This window comes from Phascolarctos cinereus, unplaced genomic scaffold (assembly GCF_003287225.1).
Source record: "Phascolarctos cinereus isolate Bilbo 61053 unplaced genomic scaffold, phaCin_HiC Scaffold_5;HRSCAF=322, whole genome shotgun sequence".
Taxonomy (NCBI): domain Eukaryota; kingdom Metazoa; phylum Chordata; class Mammalia; order Diprotodontia; family Phascolarctidae; genus Phascolarctos; species Phascolarctos cinereus.
In genome coordinates, this window is record NW_027555958.1 from 345871901 (window position 1) to 345897989 (window position 26089).

Consider the following 26089-nt stretch of genomic DNA (forward strand, 5'->3'; position numbering starts at 1 on the left):
TGGGTTCTACCCATACTGGCAGTATTCATGGAAAGGCTAGGTACCGCATTGTGGGTATGCATAAAAGAGATTCTTATTCAGGTATGGGGTAAATCAGAAGACCTCTACTTTCAAATCTGAAATTCTGGGATTCTGTAATTCCTAAGTCTGCTCCTGATTGTTAGAGGATCATAAGCAAATCTCTGTTGGCTGCAGTTTCCTATCCCGTAAATTAAGGGGGTGGGACTAGGGCTTTTCTATCTAAGGGCTTTTCAATCTCTAACAGTCAGGATTCTATCAAAAACATAGAAACATGATATGATTTAACCAAAGACATACAGGAAGAAAAGAAAATGTTGGTGCCTGATTATTAACTGAATGTATAGGATACTGCACTGCTCCAGAATGGTCTTCTCAAACTGTGAATGAAATCTGTAGCCCTCTGGGATATAGACAGGAAGATTCCTCCCTCCCCCCTCAGCTTTTGTTCATTGCCTTGCAAATAGGGACTATTAGTTCCTTTAATAGAAACCATTACTCAGTTTTAAAAAATAGCCACTAGGTGGTGCAGAAGATGTAAGACCATTGTGATACTTTCCAGGCTGATAGTTTCCTGCCAAGATGAGGTATGAATTGCCCATTCCACCTTAAGCAGCCTGCGCTTTACCCACTGGGTATTTTATTTGCAGTTGTATTATAATAAATAGATGTGCTACATTCCTGTTGTAGTCTGCTATTCCTATTTTTCCATTTAGGATTTTTCAGGCTCTGCTGGTTCAGAAGCACATAACATATCTGACTTTTTTTTCCTCCAAAGCAAAAATGTTATTTCTTAAAAAAGATAACGTATTCATGTAGCAATGGCTGTGAAATTAAGTCATTTTTTTTTGTTATCACACATATTTGTGAGTGACCGTAGTTGCTACTGAAATATCTTGAAGGTATTTAAATTAGGCTTACTTTAATAATTAGGGTGTGAAACTTTTTCTTATTGTTTTCAAATGCAATGGAGTCATTCAATGATCAAATCCAATATTTTATGTGGATGCAATAGACAATTACTATTGTGTTTCCTTCAAGACAAAATGTTCTGATCCTCTCTGGCTGGTAGTGTACTCCTCCCAAAACCACCTTATATTCATTTTGTATATACATATAGATATATATGTTGTTTCCCCCATTAGAATGAAAGCTTTTGAGGGTAGGAATTGGGCTTTTCTTTCTTTCCTTCCTTTTTTCCTCCCTTCCTTTTTTTATCCTCAGTGCTTAGCACAGTGCCTGTCACTTTGGGAACTTTTGATAAATGCTGTTGACAGACTGAACGTGTTGACAAAGTCAGCACAAAGCTACCCAACCTAAGTGAAACTATAAACTTAAGTGAATGGAACATTTGTGCCAGGTTGCCTACTTTGTGACTAGCATGACCTGAAACTACAGTGTTACATGCCTGGCAAATTATTATAATGTTCATGTTCATCACAGACTAATATCTGCAATGATCTGGGCCCAAGGAGACCAGCAGGGTTCATCAATTCCATATGAAATTTTGGCCCTGACTAACTTTCAGAGCTATATATAGAATGTAGCTTGCCTGAGTTCAAGGTAGTATCGTGCTTCAAATTTGGGATCTCCTTTGATGTACTGATGAGATCACGTCAGTGTGAAGAGAAGTGATAAAATTTTTAATACGGTTTTGATCTTGGTTTTTTAATCTGTTGTCCAATATCTCTTTGATCTTCAAATAGTACCCAAAAGGCAAAGGTCATTGATTCAGTCTTCAAATAGAATAATTAACTTGGAATTGAGATATCTCATAAATGGATAAACCACTGATCCCAAGAAGGGTGAATGGAAGCATTCAGGTGGCTCAGCATAAGCTTTCACACTATTGGAAAAACCTCCTGTTCTATTGTAATTTTTTTTTTAGTATTATTTCATATGTTTGTTTAGGCAGTATATTTAGAGATCTGTCAGGTCATTAAATTCATCTTCTATCCCATAATTAATGCCATCCTTTTCTCATTCTGCCTTTTAACAAAAGGATTAAGGCATCATTAGCAGGGTGCGATGTGAAAATAGACATCACTAGTATACAATTTTGGCTTTTGATCCAAACTCAAGCCCTACCTGTCCTTGAGGAAGTGGAATAAATGCATGATCAGGTATTTACGGAGTTCTCACTGGGTACACAGTACTTACACCAAGTGCCAGGAGGTAAAAGAATAAAAATTAAAATAATCCTTGCTTTGAGGGGCTTTCATTCCAATGGAAGAAAAGGGAATATAAGATACAAAGACAAACATGTATTAACATAGTAATGTAAGTCTACTATGGGAGAAAGTCGGACTGGAAACAGAGCTACAGGATTGAGCAGAAAAGACAATGGAAAGTACAATATACAAAACGATCACAAGTTAAACAGGTATACACAGGTGCCAACTGCAGCTCACCTGGCATGCTGATGGATGACTGTGGTTGAGGTCCCAATGAGAAGACACTATGTCAACAGACTTTTTGGCCATGTTGAGCAAATTCATCCAACCTTGGAAAAGCGACAAATGGAATGGTGCTGTTTCCGAATAATTAAGGCCTTCAGGAATGTTCTCCACCAGAGCAATTCTTAGAAAAGATTTTGAAAATAAAACATTTTAATAACCAATTAAATATGAAGTGACAGATCTTTATGTGTACATGCAGATGTATACATGTGCAGATGTCCATTAGATCTTGAGCTTCTTGAGAGTAGGGACTGTTTTTTGACTTTACATAGCCAATGCTTAGCATAGTGCCTGGTACATAGAAGGTATTTAATAAATGCTTGTTGTCTAACTGACATAATGAAAAGTCTAGCTTATAGTTTCTCAATTTATATTTTCCTCTAAAATTTATACCATCTTCCTCAGACACTTTTTATTTTTTATTTGCTCATACACTGAGTTTCAGCAATTCCTAATGTGTTTTCCACAATCTGCAGTCCTATTTCAAAGAATCATAAGATAAAATCCTTGGAGTGAATTCTCCAATAAATCTTTTTGTTTTTTTTTTCCTCCTAGCTGTGTATTAACTTTGAAATTTGCTCTAGAAAACTGGTGTACTCCCTGATAACACAGACAACTAATTTAGAAATGATCTCCATATCAGCAGACATTTCTGTAGCTTGTCATCCTCTTATCCAGTGAAGGCACTTATAAGAAGTTATTTTTATAATAGTATTTTGGAAGTATTTATCATGAGTATTGTAATATGAAATGACCAAATGACCTATACGATGCTATTTCTTGTTGCCTTTTGATGCATTGCCCAACTGATCATGTGAACCAACTCTATTTGCTTCTCAAAGGAGAACTTGTAAGACATCCTTCTATTTAGCTGCTTTGTCTTCTGATTTTACACATATAGAGAATAAAAGCTTAGTATGACTCAGTTCCTCCAGTACTATATGTATTTATCAGTCATAAGAAAAAAGCTCATAATCTTTAGTGTCAAATGACAATCTCCAAAGCACTCTTACCCATGCAATAAACATCACCAATTATTCCCATTTACTTATAAATTAGAGTTTACAAAGTGACTTTTCACCATAACCTTGTGAGGCAGATAGTGTAAGGGTTTTTATACCCAACTTACAGAGAAGAAGATCAAGTGTCATCAAGGTTAAATTGTTTGTTCTCAGTCGCAGACCTAATGTGGGGCATCTTCTGATTATAATCCCAATGCTCTTTCTACTATGCTATGGTTCTGAATGGGCATCTACATGGCCCAGTAGAGTGCCAGGCCTAGAGTCAGGAAGACTCATTTTCTTGAGTTGAAATCTGTCCTCAGACACTTGCCAGCTATGGAAACCTGGGCAAGCCACTTAATCCTGTTTGCCTCAGTTTCCTTGTCAGTAAAAATGAGCTGGAGAAGGAAATGGCAAACCACTCCAGTATCTTTGCCAAGAAAGCCCCAAATAGGCTCAGGAAGAATCAGACATGACTGGAAAACATGAACAGAAATGGTTCTGAACATCTCCTTTAGGTATGTACTATTCTCCTATGTCAATTTCATGAATAGGGGATAATGTCTTTGTAAGTTATCAACAAGTGCTTAACTCTTCAAGAGATGCGTGCCTCATAGGTTGATGCCTAAAATTAGTAGAAAGAAGAGAGTTAACTTAATGTTCCCCCTTGAGAAGGTCCTATTGAATGTCTGAGGATGAGACAAGTATATAATGACTTCTTTGATGTCAATGCTAATAAAATCATCGAATAAGTATGACAAGCAATATTCCAATTAGCTTAATAGTTAGATGTGAAACATTTTAAACCTAACTGAAGGCAAGCATCAATTTTCCATGCTTGAGGGGAATGGTCCAGGTAAAAAATTACCCACAAACAATCCACTATTTATTTCTACCTTTAAATTTCGACCACCTTTCTTTTACAAAGCAATCATTCATTCAACAAGTATTTATTATACATCCTTATGTATAAGGCACTATACTAGGCCCTGTGGATACAAAGCCAATAACAAAATGGTCCCTGTCCTTGAGGCACTTACATTCTATTTATTTAATTCACAATGATAACTCTTCTTTCTCTAGGTTTTTTTTTTTAATGACTGGCAAACTACTTTCCACAATACATATACAGCTATACTGAGATAGATATTATTTTCCCCCCATTATACCACTGAGGAACTAGGGATAAGACAGGTGAAGTTATTTGCCCAAGTTTACACAATTAGTAGGCATCATAGGAGGGATTTTAAATGCTGTTTTGCCTGACTACAACTCAAGCTTTGTTTACTAAACTGTGGTGCTTCTTAAATGACATTTAGTTTATTTGTTAAATGAGAGAGAGAGAGAGAGAGAGAGAGAGAGAGAGAGAGAGAGAGAGAGAGAGAGAGAGAGAGAGAGAGAGAGAAAGAGAGAGAGAGAGAGAGAGAGAGAGAGAGAGAGAGAGAGAGAGAGAGAGAGAGAGAGAGAGAGAGAGAGAGAGAGTGTTTAGCAAGTAGAAAGACAGATTGCTATGTTTACTTCTTTTCTTGTCAAGGTGCTGAAATGACCAAGCTAAGAGAAGAGAAGTAGGGGGCTAAGATAATTTATTGGATCTGTGATCTCACCAGTGTGTATTCCTTTCTATGATGTGGATCCCAACCTATCCATTCCTGTCTATCCTATGTGGCTCTCGTTCAGGTGTCCCCATTAATCTAGCACAGAAGGTCCACTTCATGTGCTGTGGGTCTTCTTATACATCTCTAGACATTGGAAGGTTTCCTTTAGATCAGGAGTTCTTAATCATTTTTTTGTGTCATGAGCCCTTTTGGCTTTTTGGTGAAGCTTATGACTCTGACTCTGTTTCTGTCTTTGTCTCTCTTTCTGTATGTGTGTGTATATGTATGTGTGTATAAAATATATGTATATATATATGTGTGTGTGTGTGTGTGTATATATATGTATATATGTGTGTGTGTGTGTTTTCACACATACATATTAATAATTGAAGGAAATGCTATATTTCAGTTGAGGTTAGTGAAATTAAACAGGTAATTTTTGCCCATCCAAGCTAACATCTCCCCCAAATATATCCATAGCCCTTTTTGCGGACCCAAGGTTAAGAACCTCTGCTTTAGATCTTTTGGATTTTTGTTTTATTTAGGCCCTCTTGTTTCATGGAAAAACATGAAATAAAAAGGGTTATATAAGCCAAAAGCTAACTAATACTTTTCTTGGGAAATTAAGAGTTGTCTCTATCAAACTATCTTCATAATAATGTAATGTGTATGCCTAAGAATAATGCATGAAAATTCCAAGTGGATTGTTCAGAAATATTTTTTGTTATTGTTGATAGGAATATCTATTTCTCCAGGAATGCAATATTCCTGTCTTCTCTCCAAGTTTTATTGAACCACAGTTTCACAGAGTATCAATTATGAAGGCCTCTTAACTAGTAAAGTCAGTAGATCTTTAAAGGTAACTTGTTCTCATCCAGCTGTATTCCTTTGCTTAGCTTAGAAGCTGCATAAAGGACAATAAATGGAAGTTACCATATGGAAGTGAAACTTCAAGTGGTTTTCACAGGAGGGCATTAATGGGTCGCTCTGTCCCCACAGCCATATCCATAATGAAAACTACTGCTAGATAATAGAGTGATAAGCTTCCAAGTAACAAGAGTCGTTTTTACTCTTAACACAGCTGAAAAGCAATAAGAAAGAAACCAGAGGAATTCATTTCTCTATCTTGCCTTCAGACAGGCCATTTGGCCTCAGGATTTCTTTATTTCTTCACCTGTAAAACAGAATTGCTATTCACCCAGGGGGTGAGTTAATGTACCAAAGACACATTGAGAACTTTAGATGAAAGATGAAGGATTATTATTTGCTTATACATGGAGATGGTTCCACACTGTCCCATTTTCACCTCGTCTCCTATCCCTTTTAGTAGACATAGTAACAGCCAATAATACTCAATATTTTCTGAATTATTTCAGCAGGAAAAAAATTGCTACCTAGTACATCCTCTCCTGTTTGACCCTCTCCTATCCCAAGAAACCCTCAAAGGATTTGATGAAAAAAGTCAATGAATTTATGTCTGTTTTTCCATGCTCTTTGATAAAATATTTATTCACATCAGCATAAAAATCGATTATAAACATCAACAATATAAAGCACCAATGTTACGAACAGCCCACTGATAAGAACAAACTCAGAGGTAATATGGTATAGCCTTATTGAATGCAGACCAAAGACCAAAGGGCATCTTCAGTCTAATTATTACTCTGGGTGAGCCAGGGAAGTTGTACCTAAACATAATTAAAAACAATCAAAACTCACTTGAATTTTAAAGTTTACAAAATGTTTTCCTCAGGACAACCCTGGGAGGTAGGTATTGCCAGTTTTATAACCATTATATAACAAATCAAAGAGGGTCAGATTTGCCAGGGTCCTGAGAGGTCACCTAGTCCAGTCTTTACCTAAGAAGGAATCTCCTGGACATCATCCTCAACCAGTGATCACAAATCTTCTCCTTAATTAACTGATGATCGAAGAATTCAAGTTGAAAGAGAGTTTAGAAGTCATCTAGTACAACCACCTCATTTTACCAGTAAAGAAACGAAATGAAGGTGAGGATCAGAACCAAGGTTCCCTGACTCCAAATCCAGTCCTTTTTGCACCAATCCCATGACTCCTACCGAGATGGGGAACTTGTTTCTGTAAACCTCAGGTTCCTCATCAGTAGAACTGGGATGATAATAAGTAGCACTTACCACCTCAGGGTTATTGTGAGGATCATATGAGATAATGTATGTTAAGGCCTTTGCAAATTCTATTGCACCATATAAATGTCAGTAGTTACTATTATTAGCAGTATGACAACTTAGAGCCAAGAAGACCTGGGTTCAGGATCCACCTCTGACATACGAGTGTATGCCTCTTTGAAAGTCACTTAAGCCCTCAGGGCTCAAGGCAACTCTTTAGGGAAACCAGGGGAAGCCAAGAGTGGTGATGAGAAGGGAAAGAGTTCCAGGCAAAGGGGCAGCCAGTGAAAATGTTCAACCAAGAGATAGAGTGTCTTGTACGCAGAACAGAAAGGAGGACAGTGTCACTGGATCACAGAGTACATGTTTATACAAACAAATTCCATGACTTAATCATTAATTCAGTGTTTTGTTCTCAACAAATAATTGGTTGAGTTCATGCGGCTGTCATTCACAGAGCACATTTTAATTTCAATCTTGGATCTTAGCCATTCCATTTGTTAAGAGGAAAACCACTTGCAGTTACATTTGACAACTCCTGTGGCATATGACTGTGTTGACCTTTACTACTGCTTTATGGAGTAAGGTCTGTTTTTTTCCCCCCAAAAGCGTTATTTATGTAAATTATTAATCTGATTATCAAGATCTTTGAGAACAACTATCAATCCTTTTCCTTTTATTTGGGAAGGAAGTGTTCATTTTTCTTTATTGGCTTTTGAGTGAAGAACCTTTGTATTTTGTAAACACCATACACAATTTTATTTGGACACTTTTTATTCTATTTTTATCTTTATTATTCTCATCTTGTTTTCAGTGGCGTTCAGATATTAAACCATCCTCAGATCAGTCACTATTCTGCTACTTTTTTCTTTCATATTTAATGTTCTATAGATCAGTGGTATCAAACTCAAATAGAAATGGGGGGACCACTAAATAATACGTAAGGATCCCTATGAGCCACATACTATTTAGAAAACCACACATCAATATTATCTATATTTTATTGTATTTTTATTTATTTTAATCTGTTTTAGGCTATACTTAGGAGTATGGCTCCCCAGGCTATATGTTTGACAACTCTACTTACTATAGCATATTGAATCAATGAATAAAATGACTTTTTTGTAGCTTAATAAAAATGGCTGAACAAGCTGTGGTATGTCATTGTGATGGCCTACTACTGTGCTATGAGAAAGGATGAGCTCAATGATCTTAGAAAAATATGGAAAGACTTGCATGAAATAATGAAGAGCAAAATGAGCAGAACCAAAACTACATTGTATGCAGTAACAGAAATGTTACTGTAAGAATGACTTTGAGTGAATAGGTCATTTTGACAATTATAAATACCCAAATTAATTTATAGGACATATGAAGAAAGATATTATCTGCATCCAGAGGAAAAATTGAAAAAATAGATGAATAGAATAATTTTACATTTACATATGTATGTATATATATATACATCCCCCCCCCTTTGTGTCTAATGGTAACCATATCTAGGGAGGGAGTAGGGGGAGGAAAGAAAAAAAAGAAAAAAACAAATATACATGACACTTTTGCTGTATATTTGAAAGGAATAGAAAGTTGTGCAAAGTAGATTTACAATTTCATGCACAATCATCCTTTTTTATTGAACTATGTTATGGGAGTACTTATTTTATTCAAATTAAAAATAAAAAATATTTTAAAAAATAAAAATATTAGGATACAAAGTCATCTTACATAGGCTTACTAAAAGCATCCTCAGTACAATTCTAGCAGTAGACAGAACAAAATAGATATCTAACTCATCTTGTTCTTCCATGATTTTGATTTCCTTAGACAGATCTCTATATTTTTAAATCTTCTCATTCCTTGTAGCTTGGAGCTTATGGGTATTTAGTTTTGTGGCAAATACTGAACACATTGTTGTTAAAACATAATGATATTGTGGGTAAAAATGGTACAGTTCCTGAGCAACTTATTGGTTGAGTTCTTCAGGATACTCTGAATACTAAATTTGCAGTATGGGGATTTGTCATCTGGCAATCCATGAAAGACATCTAGTTTTTGATTTATAACTCTAGTATAGTCAGGTTAAGTTTTGCAAGGTGCCAAATTTTTATAGCCTGCAGTGACTTCTTGCATAATTTCTACCATTTCTTTACATAATCAACATTGATCATTAAGTACAGGCTCTTTCTACAATTTCCAGGGACTGTGACTTGGTCCTGAACTGCTACCATCCATCGTTATTTCCATAAATGAAATTCATATGACATAGCCATTTGGTCATTATGACTGATCTGGCTGCTGCTCATGAAGGGTCTTTTGACGCCACTCTTGGATTTCAGCTATTTCAGTCTCCATTTGAATATAAACAATATTAGGTTACATTTCACAAATCTAACATCATGTACATGTTATCAGTTTTACTCTCATTTGATGGAGTGATCTCTACTTGTACCAAAGGCATTTCTATAGGGAACATGGGTAAAAAGATCAGATCAAAGTCATTTATCATTTGACTATGGTCAAAGTAGTATGGTGGCTACACTGGAGTCAGCAGCAGTCGGTACAGCCACAGTCTAACTGAAAACTTGTTTCTCCCAGGCCTGATGGGAGCTATCCACCTGCAAGATGAACAATTTTCATCTGGCACTGAAAACAAGCTAACAACAATCATCACACCGCTTCCCTGCTCCTTGCTCTCTCCTACTATAATTCATATTTTTACCCTCTCTTAACCTAACTTGAGAGATTAGGTCATGATCCCTGGTGTCTTGACTTCTCCCCTGTATAACATAATGCTTTTTTTTTTATTGTACCCACTAGAGAACAAGGGCCAAGAGAAAATGAATTATTTCTGTGACCTAACATTTCTTTTAGCAGTCTACCTCAGTATATTCTCTGGGGGCCCAATCTAGTTAGCATACATGCAGAACTCATTTACAAGAGGTAATAGTCCTTATGCTATTCTTACATCTCCTGCAAAGAACGGAAGTAGGACTCATTAATATTCACCTTTGGGCAAATAGTTGGAATGCCTGCTTATCATTTCTGTGAGGACTGTGCCCCCGAGGCTGCAGCACTATTTCTGAAACACCATGAAAAGAAAAAAGCTGAACAGTACTCATATTTACAAAAAAAAAAAGCTTCTTTGTATGCCTCTTCCCACAGCACTCAGGATTTCAGCTATAGGCAAAATGGTCAAGAGGATTGTATGTAATGAATATAAGAGAAATATGATCTATGTGGCTATGTCTTTCAATAGGATTCCAAGCATTTTTGATTCTGTATATTCATTTGCCAGCCTCAATGTGGTCTTCACAATGAGCCATAATCAATAATCTTTCCCCCTACTCAGAGTGATATTTATAGATCCTTTCTTATGTGAGTGGAACATAAAATGCCACTGTTAAGAAGGGGAATCCATAAATGTGCAAATATCACATTTATAGTATAAATAGAATTCTTTATATAACACCAAACCCTCCTAATTTCTTTATTTTAATAGAGGTTTCCATAAAACGTCATGTCTGTTTCTACATTTGTCATTATCAAAAGTTACACAGACACTAAAAAGAAAAGATAGCTAAATAGCGGGACATGCATAACAATATTAGAATGAGAGTAGTCTTGAGTGCTTCCTATTTTGGCTAGCTCTCTTACTATATCCTAGGTTGGGCATCGGTCATTAGAGAGTGCTTATCTATTAAGGCTCTCTGCAATCAATTCACTGGATTCCATTCCTTAGGCCTTTGGTCTAAAGGGGAATAAAGTAATGAGGCTTAACAGATGGTTTGAACTAGTCAACTTAATTAGGCTTGCACTCAATATCTACTTTTCAGATTTTGTCTTTTCTATATGAATTCTCTTTCTGCAAATCTACTTCAGGGCAGGCATACAAAAGGTTCACCATTCTTCCCCCTAGCTACTGGAGCCATTCAGATTAACAGGGTAGATACACTTCTATACAGATTGCTGACTCTAATAAGTGATTCTCTTGAAATCTTAAGAGGTGAAACCGGACCACTCTAGCTTGGTTTGTTTTGGCATGTGGTTTCCATCACCTCATCTATAGACTTTCTCTTTTCAGCTATAAAAAACCAGGGTCAGAATGATTTTACATACAAGAGGTAGAAGAGAAAAGTGAATAGGAAATATGCCTTCTGGATGGCAATTTTGTTTTCAGATCTTACAAAGAGTTGGTAATCATCTTATATTACTTAGAGGTTTCCATTTTTCTCTTAATGCATACAGGAGGGTGCGCCAGGAGACCAAGTGAGCAGCAACAGCAAAGAAATGATGGCAGAGGCAAAAAGTTGGCTAGAGATACCCAAATTCTCTAAAGTTAAAGGTATTTGTGAATTCTTAAGTTTAATTTTGTTAGGGTAGCTTCATTATTGTTATCATTATTATTAGTTCATATGGTTATCATGAAGGATTATGAGGAAATAGGACAGAAAAGAAAAAATCTGAATTAGGCATTCACCTTATCACAGGGTATTTGCCCTGGGCCTCACACTTTTGTTGTAAAGTTAGTGGACTGAAATAAAGCAGCTTCAGTAAATAAAACATAAAGAATTTATTGCCAATTAGCTGTGACCTTGGACAAGTCATTTTATCTCAATATTCCTCAGTTTCCCTATCTTTCAGTGAGGTGGCTAGATTAGGGTCTCTCAGTTCCCTGCTAACTCTCAAATTATTCGATGGAAAGAATGCTAACTTTTGAGACAAAGAACCTGCTTCAAATCCTATTTCTGACATTTCCTGTGTAATCTTAGGCAAATCACTGAATTGCTTTGGGACTCAATTTCCTTATCTGACAATTGAAGAGTCTAGAGTAGATGGTCTCTGACAGCCCTTTAAGGTCCAGGTCTGTTATTCAATAAATATTTATTTGAAGTCTACTGTATTCATGTCTTTCCCCAAAGCCCTACTTTAATGCCTCATTATAGTGCACAGATTTGTTGAAGTCTATGCTGTCAGAGCGAATGTTCTATGATGGCTATGAGCATGATCTCAACAACAGAAGAATAAGAGCAGCCTAACTAGGTGGAAAGAGACTTAAAACAAGGAGGCAAGTTACTTGATGATGAATTCATATCCCGTGGCAACCTATTAACTGAAGAAAAATAGAGGCCTTATGAGGCCCCCTTCTGCTTCAGCAGTGAGGGTGACAGAGTGGTGAAAAGGGAAGCAGAGGGTGCTAAGAATGACCATTCTGAAATCAATAAACAACTTCACTGTTGGCAATCTAAACATGAGATCCTTGTCTTATGACAAGTGCATATAGCCTGGAAGAATCAATATGTGTCATGCATGCATTTGTATGTAGTTGTAATTTATATATGTGCACATATACACACACATGTATATAAATATTCACATATATAATAAACATGTGCACATGACAAGCACTACAAATGAACAATGAATTGGATGCAGAATTAAACAGAAATCATATCAATCTTTCATTCTCTCTATGAAATTAAATGACAAAAGGAATTGAAGCTAAATAGAGGTGTAGTTCTCAAGCTCTGTTTTAAGAAGCAAATAAAGTTGGCTCACATGATTAGTTAGGCCATGCATCAAAAGGTAACCAGAAAGATCATTGTGTAGCACATTTGGTCATTTTCTATTACAATACTCATGATAAATAGTTCCAAAACACCACTATAAAAAGAGTCCCAAAAAAGTTCCTACGTTGGATGCAGAGGATGACAAACTACAGAAATGTCTTATTGCTGATATGGGAAGCATTTCTAGGTTAGTTGTCCACATATCAGGAAGGCCATCAATTTTCTACAACACATTTAAAAATTAATACAAAACTAAAAGAAATTTTAAAAAAATAGAAAAAAGATGTGTACAATTTTTAAACAAGTTACTGATGCCAGTAAAATAGACATGGAGAAGAGAATGGGGGAAAGGGCATCAACAAAAATTCTGGCAATTTCATGCTTGCCTTTCCAAAGGCAATCTAGCTTCTCCTCTCCCTGTTTAATTCTGTGCTCAATTCACTGTTCATTTGCAGAACCTGTCATATATATACATACACATATATATGGTGGCCCAAAAGTCTTAGTGTAGTTTTAAGCTTTAATAGGGATTAAAGTTTAAAACCACATTAATACTAAAACATGTGTATATACATATGCACATGTATATTTACATATATGTGTATATTTACATATAAGTGAATCACAAGCTATAGAATTGTATGTGGACACATGTATATAGACGTGCCATGCACATGTGTGCAGCAGTGATATACATATACAGGCATGTGCACACACATAAGCATATAAACATGCACATATATCAATATGTACACATGACAAGTGCTACAAATAAACAAAATTTAAACAGGAGATTGAATTGCTTTTGGAAAACAGGTTTTTTTTTAATGACTCCAGCCCTCTCCTTGAAACAAAGGCCTGTCTTTTTAATATAAGTATCCCATCAATACTGTTGTATTGCTATGAGTTATGGAATATTATAGTTTCTGAGAATAACAGTTGAATATTATACAAACAGAAATGGAGTGGCACACAGTGAGTGTGAGCAAGCTACAACATATTAAAATGAGGAATTACAACAGAAGTGGAGCAAAGAGCATCATCAGAACTATGGAAAATACAACAGGTCACCTGGTAGGTACAGACAGTGACAACTGATGGAAAATCTGTATGTCATGGATATTCATGTAACAGGAGGGAGTTTGTGGAAGATCTCTAGCATGTTGGATGGACTCTCTGTGGCAAAATTCTGGGAGGTCATGGATGACAGTCATGCAAGATAGAAAGGTATGAATGAGTGATGATCTGCATTTACCCATACAAATGAGATTATAGATCCACTGGAATACTATTGAGAAAATACTTTCCTGAGTGTTGATAACATAAAGACAAAAATGACGATACCTGCCCACAAAGAGCTTACTTTCTACCAGGAACACAATACTAAAAAAAAAAATTAAGGAAAGAAAGAACAATAGAATGAGGGAGGGGTTGGTATTGGGAAGCAGGGATGGTTTCACTAAAGAGTTAGAACATGATGTGATGCTTGAGGAAGGATAAGTATTTAGGGGACAGAGGTGATAAGGCAGCCTTTCTTAAGCTCTGAGTGGTGAGTTTATAGAAATGCACTGAAGTGGGAAATGGAATGTTAAAAATGGGGAATATGTAGTATTTCAGTTAGGCTAGGACATAGTATGTAAAAAAGAGCCATGTGAAATAAGGATGGAAAGGTACACTGGAGCCATGCTATGAGAGGTATTTAAATAGCAGGCTAAGGAGTATTCTGTAGAGAACCATGGAAGATTTTTTAAGCAGGGAAGAGACACGTTTAGATCTGTGCCTTAGGGAGATCACTTTGCTTACTGCATGGGAGTTCAGAGAGGTCGAGTGATTTGTACACAGATCACTAGTCAGCACTGGAGTCAGGCTTTGAAAGTAGGTCTCTTCTACCTCAACAATGCCAGGTTGCCATTCAATTCTCTTGTCTGTTAGTAGTTACTTGACTGATGGAAAACTCATGTGAAGGGGCATGAAATATGTATTACCGGCTTTGTACTCATTTGCAGTTATATTAAAGTTCACTAGATTATAAGTTCCATGAGAGTAGGAATTACATCTCATTTAAACTTTGTATTTTAGTCTGCCACTCCTGCATGTAGCATGCTGATTCTTAAACACGTGATAATAAATATTGATGGAAGGAATCAGTGAATGAAAGAATAAATTAATGTGTGCATGCATGTATTAACAGATAGCATTTGAGAACTGGGCAAAAATGGAATATCTGTATTTCTGCCCCATGGTCTTGACTATTTCTAAACTAAGCAATCCCAAGAGCTCTACTGGCTCCCATACAGGCACTCATGATGACAAATTGCTATCCAGGTTTATAGCCTCTGTAGACAATTGGGGGAGGAGGAGGCACTGCTCCATTTTGGGACAACCAGGCTTGAATTTGAAATCCACCCACATATTTTATTTACCCTCAAACATACATACATATATATATATATATACACACATACATATATACATACACACACACACACACACACACACATATATATATATATATTCCTACAACAACCAGATTTTACTGAAAGATATATACATACAAACGTTCCATACATATTTGCCTAGCCATAGCAGTGTTTAAAAGATCTTTGGAAGAAGCAGTGTGATATATTGGGTAGTACATTGAAATAGGCTGCTATGAGGAAAAATGTGATATAAACCTTAAAGCGGGTGTCCTTTTTAAAAAATCTTTATTGTATCACTCACCCTTTCTGGCCTATGTACCCTTTCTCAGAATAAAAAAAAATAATAAATAGGAAATCAATTATAATGAGAGAGATAACAATTTTTTTAAAACACAAACAGACCTTAGGTTAAGATTAACTGCAATTATTTGAAAGGTGAATTACTACTATTACTCTTTCTATCATTGACTGCCACTAAGAAAAGGACCATGAAAAGTGTTTTATTAAAATTTTGACAAACAAATTTTAAGAGAACAGGAAGCTGTATTATCTTAATTTTCTAATTAACTATCAGTCTTCTTTTTTGTTTTGTTTTGAAAATAGAGTACTCTAATACGTATTTTCTTCTCATTTCTATTTTTTAAATTTCATTCATTCATTTATTCATCTAGTTATTTATTGGCTAGGCAGTGGGGTTAAGTGACTTGCCCAGGGTCACATAGCTACTAAGTGTTACATGTCTGAGGTGGGATTTGACTTTAGGTCCTCCTGAATCCAGGGCCAGTGCTCTATCCACTATACCACCTAGCTGTGTCTTCTCACTTCTGCCGTGGCAAGTGGAGAAAGCATGGGCTTTGGAATCAGAAGACCTGATTCGAATCATATCTTTGCTCCTTCTATCTAGGAAACCTTGGACAAATCACTTAACCTCTCTGGGCCTCAGTTTCCTCATCACCAAAAATAACTTTGAAAATGAGAGGTTTGTATTAGGTGACCTCTAAGGTTCATTTCAGCTCTGATCTCTGATCTTTCATTAGTAAGTAGAATATACTGAACATGACTGAATCTATTTTTTCTCTTGGATACTGTAAGACCATATAGTGTCTCAAAGATGTCATTCTGAATTTCATTTTTCAGTGTATAAAACTGTAAATAATAGAAATTATATGTAATTGGACAGAATCTGCATATTCATGTTCCCTCATGGACTAAACTGCTAATTGCTGGTAGCATTCAATCAATACATTATTAAGCATCTATGACACGTCCGTTACTGTACAATGAGTTTGTTTCATTATAATTTGACTCTCCCAAAAGACAATTGTGCTTTGCAGATTTGTTATAAAGATTAAATGTGATAACATATGTAAAGTACTTTGTGGCCCTTAAATGCTCTATAAATGCTAGCTACTATTAATGATAATTAATGTTTATGTAGAGCTTTCAGATTTTCACATTGCTTTTCATATATTATCTTATTATAGTAAAAAACACCAGTTAATTGAGCATTCTGAGTGAGTGTAAAGAAATTTATTATTGGTACTATCTACTGAACGTGCTATCTGAAAAGCACATTTAGTTAACAACAGTGTCAATAAAGGATTGGACAGCTGACAAATCTTGGGTGTAGGTAGCTTCCAAATGAGCCATATGATTGAATATTTATAGCCTAACTTATTTTTCATGGTGGTAGTAAATATAGATATATTACATATATATAATGTATGCATATATATGTATGCATGCATATGTGTATATACACATATGTATATATACATATACACATATATGTATATGTATACACACACATATATACATATACATATGCACGCACACACACACATATATATGTATACACACACTCACACACACACACATGTTTTTATGTTTTTATGAGAGGGGAATACTAGGGATATTTCTTCTCTCCTCACCTCCTACCTTGAATGTCAAAAGTCTAAATTGGAATCACATTGAGAAACACCAAAAATTGGTAAATTAATTTTATCAACTATAATCTGTGTAAGATTGACACATGCCCGACTGGCACAAGGAATAACTTAGGCCAATATAATACTAAAGCCATTGCCTAGCCCACCATTAAGGAACTTAGTGATAACATGGGGTAAATCCTCTAATATATTGACATCACTTCTCAATATCACAAAGGATTCAGGACTTTGTGAAAGGTACAACAAAGAACTCAGCATTTCCCTATTTATGAAAGCTTCATGCAAGTAACACGTTTTCCAAGCCACAAATTTCTTTTTAAAGGGTAGGTATAACAACCTATAGTGGCACTATTATTTTGATCTCAGGATTCATGAATCACAAATTGTTTTATGTAGAGTCTACCAATGCATTTCTACACAAATCAGCAGAGGGTAATATGTTAGCAGTTGAGTATCAAATCTACAAAGAATGGATGGATTCATATGCTAAAATTTTACTGCTTTGGAGAGTAGGGGAAAAAAGGCTTTTACAGTCATCTTTTAAAAGCTAGGAAGAGGGGCAGCTAGGTGGTGTAGTGGATAGAGCACTGGCCCTGAAGTCAGGAAGATCTGAGTTCAAATGTGGCCCCAGACCAAATACTTGATACTTCCTAGCTGTGTGACCCTGGGCAAGTCACTTAATCCTAATTGCCTAAAAAAAAAAAATTTAAAAAAGCAAAAAATAAAAAAATAAAAGCTAGGAAGAGACTGAAGCTCTGTTCTATCCTGTCTCTCTTTCTGTGTGTGTGTGTGTGTGTGTGTGTGTGTGTGTGTGTGTGTGTGTGTGTGTATGTGCGTGTGTAGAGAAAAGGTTATGAGTGTGAGAAATGTTGTGGAGGTACAACCAATTACTTGGCAATTGTTGGATATATGGGGTGGTGAGGGACAGGTTGGAGTCTAGAAGACTTGGGTTCAAGCCCTGTATTTGACACATGCTACTTATGGGACCACAGACAAGTCCCTAAATCTCTCACTGCCCCTAGGTAACATTCTTAGGACCAGAAGTTATACAGAAGTTGCTCATTTGCATCAGTGAAGGGAATTTCCACAATGGGAAATCATCAGTCTACTCACAACAAATATGGAAAATATAGATGTCTAATGTCTCATACATACATACCCATTATTTCCAGGCTTGTTTTTTTTTTTTAAAGGAAACATAAATATAGCTGTCACAATTATTTTGATTTAGTCTGTACCTTCTGGCATTGTTTTTCTAGGCTATCCTTGATGTTGGTCACACGTGCAAGATTAGGAGATACCAACTTATCTTTAACTTCCATTTAACATTTATCTTTCCGAACCAACCCATTAGGGAACAATTGATTCAATGGTAATGATTTGACCCAAAAGACTCTCCCTAAAATTAGAAAAGGCTCAAAGCCTGAGCTATGGGTCATTCATCTTTATTATAGATATATTCACTAAAGTTATTGTTAAAAATAAGTGAATTCTAATGGCCTGTCCAGGTTAACATTTACCACTGCCTAATTTGAAGGTAAGAAAATACTGGATTAAAATTCTTGTGATTTCTCCAAACAAAAACATTAAAACAATTTATGAGCTCAATGACAAAAGAGACTTTTCATTCCTGGTAGGGCATGCAAATATTAGGTTAGGGTTTTAAAATGTCATTTTCTTAGATGCTGACTGAAAACAGAAGATAAATATAAAGCCTAATCTGTCCCATGAAACCATTAATGCAACTGTTTTCCCCACTTCCAGGAAGGAAGTGGTATTTTGCATCAATTTTTGATAGAAATCACATTAAACTTCCCAGAGGAGCAACAAAAGGAGTTAAGAGATTTGTTCAGTGGTTAAGCTGCCATTTGCTGATGGCTCATTACCAGTCTGGAAGAGCAAGTCAAGTTCAACAGTTCATTCATTTCTTGCTAGACACTGAAAATGCCAATGCAGTGGAAACTTCTTAGTACCAAGTGTGCATATGCTCTGAAAACAGAATATTAAGCCTAATCTTGCGGGTGAGAAGAGAATTAATGACTTACATTGCAAAGGTGCATTCACGTCTCCAGGCCACCAAGAAGTCATATAGCAGCATACTTCTCCCAGTGTGTGAAAGAGTGCCTTGTAGGCAAAAGATTCAAAATGAGCAATAATTTCTCTTCCCAAAGGGAGGCATTGACCTATTGTCAGTGACTCTCCTTTAGTCATTTGGCATGGCTTCATTTTGTCATTTGATGCTTAACGTGTGTGTTTTATCTCCCCAGTGAAATTGTCACCTCCTTCTGGGCAGGACCTTGTCTTCTATTTCTCTGTATCCCTACAGTGTCTAGTACAGTGCTTTGTTCAGCATAAATCTTCAATCAATAAATATTATTTGAATGAATGAAAAAAAAATGTCAGTTACCCAAGTGTGAATATTATATCTTGACAGTAATTGACTCAGACATCTTCTGCAATTATTTTGATTGAAGTGTGTGCCCCCTTGCAATGTTTCTGGACTATGTACGCTGTCAGTAGAAATAAGCTCAGGGGACATAAACTTATTTTAATATTCCTTTAATACAGTTATTATGAAAGTAAACCTGTAAAATCCATATGCCTTTCAAAATCAAACAAATTTTAAAAATTGTATGTCATTATGGATTACCTACCACTTCTGTCCACAAGTATAACCAGTCAAGAGCTGACTATACTTTCAGAATTTGGATTACATTTAAATTAACTGTCTCTTGGACATATCAAACTAGATATCCTTAAACTCAACATATTCAAGACTGAACTCATTATCGTCCTTTCCTCCCTAATCACCTCTTTTAATCTTACCTATCATTGCTGAGGGTACCACCATCCTCCTAGTTATTCAGACCCACAATGTAGTTGGTATCCCTGACTTCTCACTGTTACTCCACTCTGCACCCCCACCATACGCAATCTTTTGCCACATCCTGTCATTTCTACCTTTGCAACATCTCTCTTCTCCTCTCTCATTGGTTTAGGCCCTCATCACATCATCCCTAGATTTTTTGCAATAGCCTTATGTCTAGTCTTCCTGACTCAAGTCTCTCCCTAATCCAGTCTATTTTTCATTCAGCTAATGAACTAATCTTTCTAAAGCACAGGTCTGACCAAATGAATCACTACTCAATAAACTTTATTGGCTCCCTCTTACCTCCAGGATCAACCTGAGAGAAATGATTATAAATAATCAATGATTTGGGGAGATCCAGAGTCCCCCCCCTTTTCTAAAGTCCTGATTTCAGAAGTTCAGTCTCTTGAAAGACATTACTGACAATGATACTGGACTTTCTTAACACTCTTGTTCAGACCCCACCATTGTGGGATCTGAGTAGAGCCATTGTGCTCTACTCAGGTTTGGGTGGGGATAAATTCTTTGAACAGATTGCCCAAGCGGGGGTAACTTAGAAGTAAATGACATACTCAAAGTTCATTTGAATAGGCTCAGCCTCTCATTGTGATATTCATTCTCATTAATTGTTAACCAATTAGAGTTGCTTGGGAATACTCCTTTTCCAATGGGCATATAAGCTGTGAGCCCACTACCATGGTTGTCTTTAGTCTGAGAGTGAGATGGCTGAATGACCATCCTTTTATTAAAATGCTGGCATAATTAATAAAATGATTAAATGACCCTAAAATTACATCTCTCAAATTTTTTAAATGCCACAAAATATATAATCTATGGCTTTTAAAGCCCTACATAAACTCTCTCGACTTCTTCTATTTTACTCCCCTGCAAATACAGTAATAATAGCTAGTATAGCTAGGTAGCTAGACAGTATATTGTATATTGTATGTATGTATGTGTAGTATGTGCAATATAAATGCTTATTCTCCCTTCCATTATGTACTTTAGAATAGAACATAATGGACCTAGCACAGCATCACACAAAATGACTGAATATATGATTGTTGAATTAGTTTGGTTTAATTTAATTAATTAGTCAAGAGTATTCTAAAATGCTGGAAATAGTATAACTTCTGTAACTGTAATCATAATGATTTCAATGTTTTATAACTCATCATTTATATTTACAAGATATCAGAGATATTAGGTGTCCTAGACACAGGGAAAATTAACAGAAAGCCCTTTCAATGAGGTTCCTTTGCAAAAATATAAACATTTTTATAATGAGGCAATAAACCTTTCATTTATATTCACATCATAATTAACTGTTTAATTTTAAATAGCATCCAAGAGATGTAAATATAGGATTCTAACGCATTTTCAATCACCTGCTAATTTATATTTGATCTCATTGCTCCTCAGCTGTGGAATACTATGACCTTGTAATTTCCCAGCCTTCATGAAATATAATTGCTATGTGTATTATTACATATTTTTAAATCCAATGATAGCAAAACTCTGAACATTCATCATTCCTTAGTAGTATCACAAGATGCATAAGTGGCATGGTATAAGCCAGAGACCCCTGAATATGGAAATAGAAGACGTGAACATAAGCCCCATACCAACATTTACTATCTGCATGACCAGATAATTACCTCAGCTGAGAACAAGGGGCAGGTTGCTACTTGCCTTACCTACTTTACAGGCCTGTTCTGAGGCAGGTGGTTTGTTAGTTTGCAAGTGTTACACATTCTTAGAGCTGTCACCTTAATGCATTTATTAAGCAAGTATTATGTGCCAGTTCAAATCCAGCCTCAGATGCTTACTAGCTGTGTGACACTGGGCAAGTCATGTAACTCTGTTGGCCTCAGTTTCTTCATCTGTAAAGAAGGAAACGGCAAACCATTCTAGTATCTTTGCCAAGAAAACCCAAATGGGTGCATGAAGAGTTAAACGTGACTGAAAAACAACTAAACAACAACAAAAAATGTGCCAGTCACTGTGAGACAAAAGGTAAAGTCTCTGCCCTCAAGGAGCTTATATTTTATTGAGTGAAACACATACACAGAAAAGTAAATATGAAACACACAAAACTTACACAGTATGTAAAACTTATACACAGTAATAACTGGCAGGTGGGTGAAAGCACCAGAGAGAGGGGGAAGATAAAGATAAGCTTCCTGTGCTCAGGAATTCTTTTCATTTTGACCTTTGTTTTCCTATCACTTAACATTGTTCCTTGAACATAGTAGGGAATTAATAGACGCTTTCTGAATTGAAGTGTGAGTTATTAATAGTATTGTCATAGTGAATATCACCTTTATTTATTCTGAGGCACTATGGTACAGCGAATCAGAAGACGAGCTCAGAGTTAGAATATTAATCACTTACAATATGCCAGTCCCTGTGCTAAGAGCTGGGGATAAAAAGAAAGGCAAGAAAGAGTCTCTGCCCTTAAGCAGCCCCCTTTTTAATGGGGGAGACAACATGTAACAACTCTGTATGTACAAGCTATATAGAGGGTAAACTGGCGGGAATTCAGTGGGAAGTCGCTGGCATTTTAGGGGACCAGGAAAGGCATCTTACAGAAGGGGGGGTTTTATTTAATATTTGAAAGAAGTCAGGGAAGCTAGGAGGGAGAGAAGAGCTGGTGAAAAGGCAAGGAGTAGGGAGGAGCATCTAGTATAAGGAACAGCAAGCGTCACTGGATCATAGAGTACTTGTAAGAGGCTAAAGAGCAAGACTAGAAAGTTAGAAAAGGAGTAATTGCACAGAGTTTAAAAAGTCAAACAGGTATTTTACATTGGTCCTGAAGGTCATAAGAAGCCACTGGGGTTTATTGACTAAAGGGATGTTCAAAACTGTGTTTTTGGAGTGTCAGTTTAGCAGATGATTAGAGGACAGACTGGACCAGGGAGAGATTTGAGGCAAGGAGACCAAGCAGATTATTGTGACTGCCTATGTGTGAGGTGATGAGTGCCTGTACAGGATGGTGGCAGTGTCAGAGGAGAGATATTGAAAAGCTAGAACTCACAGGACTTGGCCAGAGATGTCATATGGGGTGAGAGTGAAGAATTGAGGATGAAAACTACATTGGGAGTCTGAGGGACTGGAGGATGGTGGTGTCTTCAACAATAACAGGTAAGTTTAGAAGAGCTGATGGGGGGAGGGGAAGATAACAAGTACAGTTTTGGACATGTTGAGTTAAAATGTCTATAGGAAGTTCTGTTCAAGATGCCAGATAGGGAAGAGGAGATGTCAGACTGGAGATAAAGCAGAGAGATGAGAGCTGGATAAACAGGCCAGAGAATCATCTGCATAGAGAACATAAATGAATACATGGGGGATCACCAAGTGGGACAGTTTAAAGGGAAAAGAGAAGAGGACCCAAGACAGTCTTAGAGGACACCCATGGCTGCCAGCCATGACATGTATGAACGTCCAGCAGAGGAACCTGAGAATGAATCATCAGAGAGAAAAACCAGGAGAGAATAACACCACAAAAACCTTGAGAGAAGAGAGTATCAAGGACAAGAGGGTGATCACAGTGTCAAAGGCTGCAGAGAGAAGAATAAGGACTAAGAAAAGGTCATTTTGGTTTGTTTTTAGGTAGTGTGGAAGCAACCAGTAGACAGGGAGAAACTGAAGAGTAGTGAGAGGGTTGGAATGATGGAGGGGGCAAGCTTCTGGAGAAGACAGGCTAGAATGGGATCACTTATACATGTACATGTAGATAAGTTTACCTTGGCAAGGAAAAGGGCCACTTCTTCATGCCAGATAGAGGTGCAGGAGGAAACAGAGGCAGAATCTTAGCAATGTGAGATGAGGAGAAGGGTAAAAGAGGGACCTCTTGGTGATTGCCCTACATATAAATATATATATATGTGTGTGTGTGTGTGTGTATACATATATATATATATATATACGTATGTGTGTGTGTGTATTTTTTTTTCTAGGCGATGGGGTTAAGTGACTTGTCCAGGGTCACACAGCTAGTAAGTGTTATGTGTCTGAGGCCGGATTTGAACTCAGGTCCTCCTGACTTCAGGGCCAGTGCTCTATCCACTGCACCACTCAGCTGCCCTCCTATATTTTTTGTGGAATATGAGGCCAGGTTCTCAGCTGAGAGGGTGGGGAAAGGAAAGGAGAGAGGAAAGGCCTAGGTTCATGTTCTGCCTCTGACATATTCTGGCTATGCCACCCTGTACGAGTCACTTAGGGAGAGAGACAATTCTCTAAGACTATAAATGGAGCAAGAGCTGTTGATTTAATTTAGTACATGGGAAATTCTTCACCTGGGATTTCCCACACTAGTGAAGACACAGGTCTGGACAAAATCATAATAATAACACTTCAAGGTTGCATATTAATTTGTAGCCAAACAAAAGCATTTTTTGGTAGTCAGACATGCCCGGAAGGCAGGGGGTGAAATGGGTTTCTTGGAACACTTGAAGTTTTCAAATTCTTCCTGATGACAGCTTCCTTTCAAAAATTTAGGAAAATTATTCAAGTGGCTTTATATTTAAATGCTTAAAATAACCCCTTTTCTATACACATTAATCATCATCCTAGGAATATAATAGTTACAACCTAGCCCATCTGGGCTTGAGATGACAGGAAAAGGCAAGAGAAATGGAATGATTCCCACCCTTATTTCTTCAAATCCTCACCATGAGTTCAAAAACTTAACTATGCCATCTTATTCTTTTGTCACTTAGGCTGGTTGTTTTTGTTTGCCAGGTTGGTTGGCTTTTTTTCCCTTTATGTGAGGTATGTGGGAGAGTGTGAAGGGAGGTTGACAACACAGACATGTAGAAAAAGAATAAAATGACAAGGGAAGAGGATGGAAGAGCTCACAAGCAAGTAGGGAATAGGAGGTGGAGATCAGAGGCGTTTTCATTTGTTCATTGATTGCAACCAGGGCTACCTCCAGTTGTCCTAATCTATATCTTGCCACTGGACCCAGATGGCTCCAGAGGAGAAAGTGAGGCTGGTGACTTTGCACAGCCCTCCCTCACTTAAATCCAATTCCCTTGCATGTCATGGCATCACCTCCCTGCTGTCATGGTCCTCTTCGAGAATGAAGGACAAAGAGCAGCAACCTTCGTTCCTATACTGCCCAAAAGAAAAAATAAAAGACCCCAACTCTTCACTTAAGACATGTTCGAAAAGATATATTTCCCTGAGAAATCTGCACTAAAGGAAAGCTTTGAAAGCTGTCTTGAACAAAAGGGAGGGATTTGCTTGGTTAAAGAAACTAATGCTTTCTTACAATTCAACAATCTGTGAGCTAAGGAGAGTCCCTGCTTTCCTTATGAACTCAACATATGAATACCTGAGAGATGGAAAGACACATTAGTCAGTCAGTATGCATTTATTAAGTGCCCACCATGTTCCAGGCACTGTGCTCAATGTTGGGGAGGGGAAAATTCAATAGTGGAATTTCATGAAGATACATATAAATCTTGAAGGATGAAAATGGTAAGGTTTAATCTATCATGGCCATTATGCATGGAAATCAAGCATTCCTGCAGGGCTTTTAACTTTCTATTCCAAATCAAGCAGACACAGGTGGGAAAATGTGTTTATTTACTTCCAGTTTAAGGATTCTTTTCACTCATAATTTTAGAGAGTCATGAAATCTCAGATATTAGCTTTGTCCAACCCCATTTAAAAAGGAATCACCTCTACAACATACTCAACAAATAGCCTTTATTGAATGGGAGCCCATTATCTCCCAAAGCAACCCATTTTACTTTTGGACAGATCTCATTGTTGCAAATTGTTTTGGTTTTATTTCCCCCCTGATGTCAAGCCTAAATTAGCCTTTCAAAACTTTTGCCCATGGCTATTATTTCTAACCCTTGGGGCCAAACAGCATAATCCCTCTTCCATGAGACTATGCTCTAAGTGGGTGAAAGCCTTCAAGTCACAATTATGTGTCACTAAATTATGGTCACTATAAGAGGTGTTACAAGACTCAAAATGGACAACTGCTTCACAAAATCTTCAAAATATAGAGACAGTCCCTCTTTAGAAACATATTCTTGGGGCAGCTAGGTGG

General features: G+C 36.8%; 1 protein-coding gene across 4 annotated transcripts in view; it reads right to left on the bottom strand.

Moving 5' to 3' along the window:
• PLD5 (phospholipase D family member 5) overlaps nt 1-26089 on the bottom strand; it is a 418024-nt gene that overhangs the window by 183619 nt on the left and 208316 nt on the right. For all 4 annotated transcript variants that reach the window (XM_020982069.2, XM_020982072.2, XM_020982075.2 and 1 more), the window contains one exon: nt 2430-2598. In XM_020982069.2, the coding sequence (XP_020837728.1) occupies nt 2430-2598 (169 nt within the window). The remainder of the gene's footprint in view (nt 1-2429; nt 2599-26089) is intronic.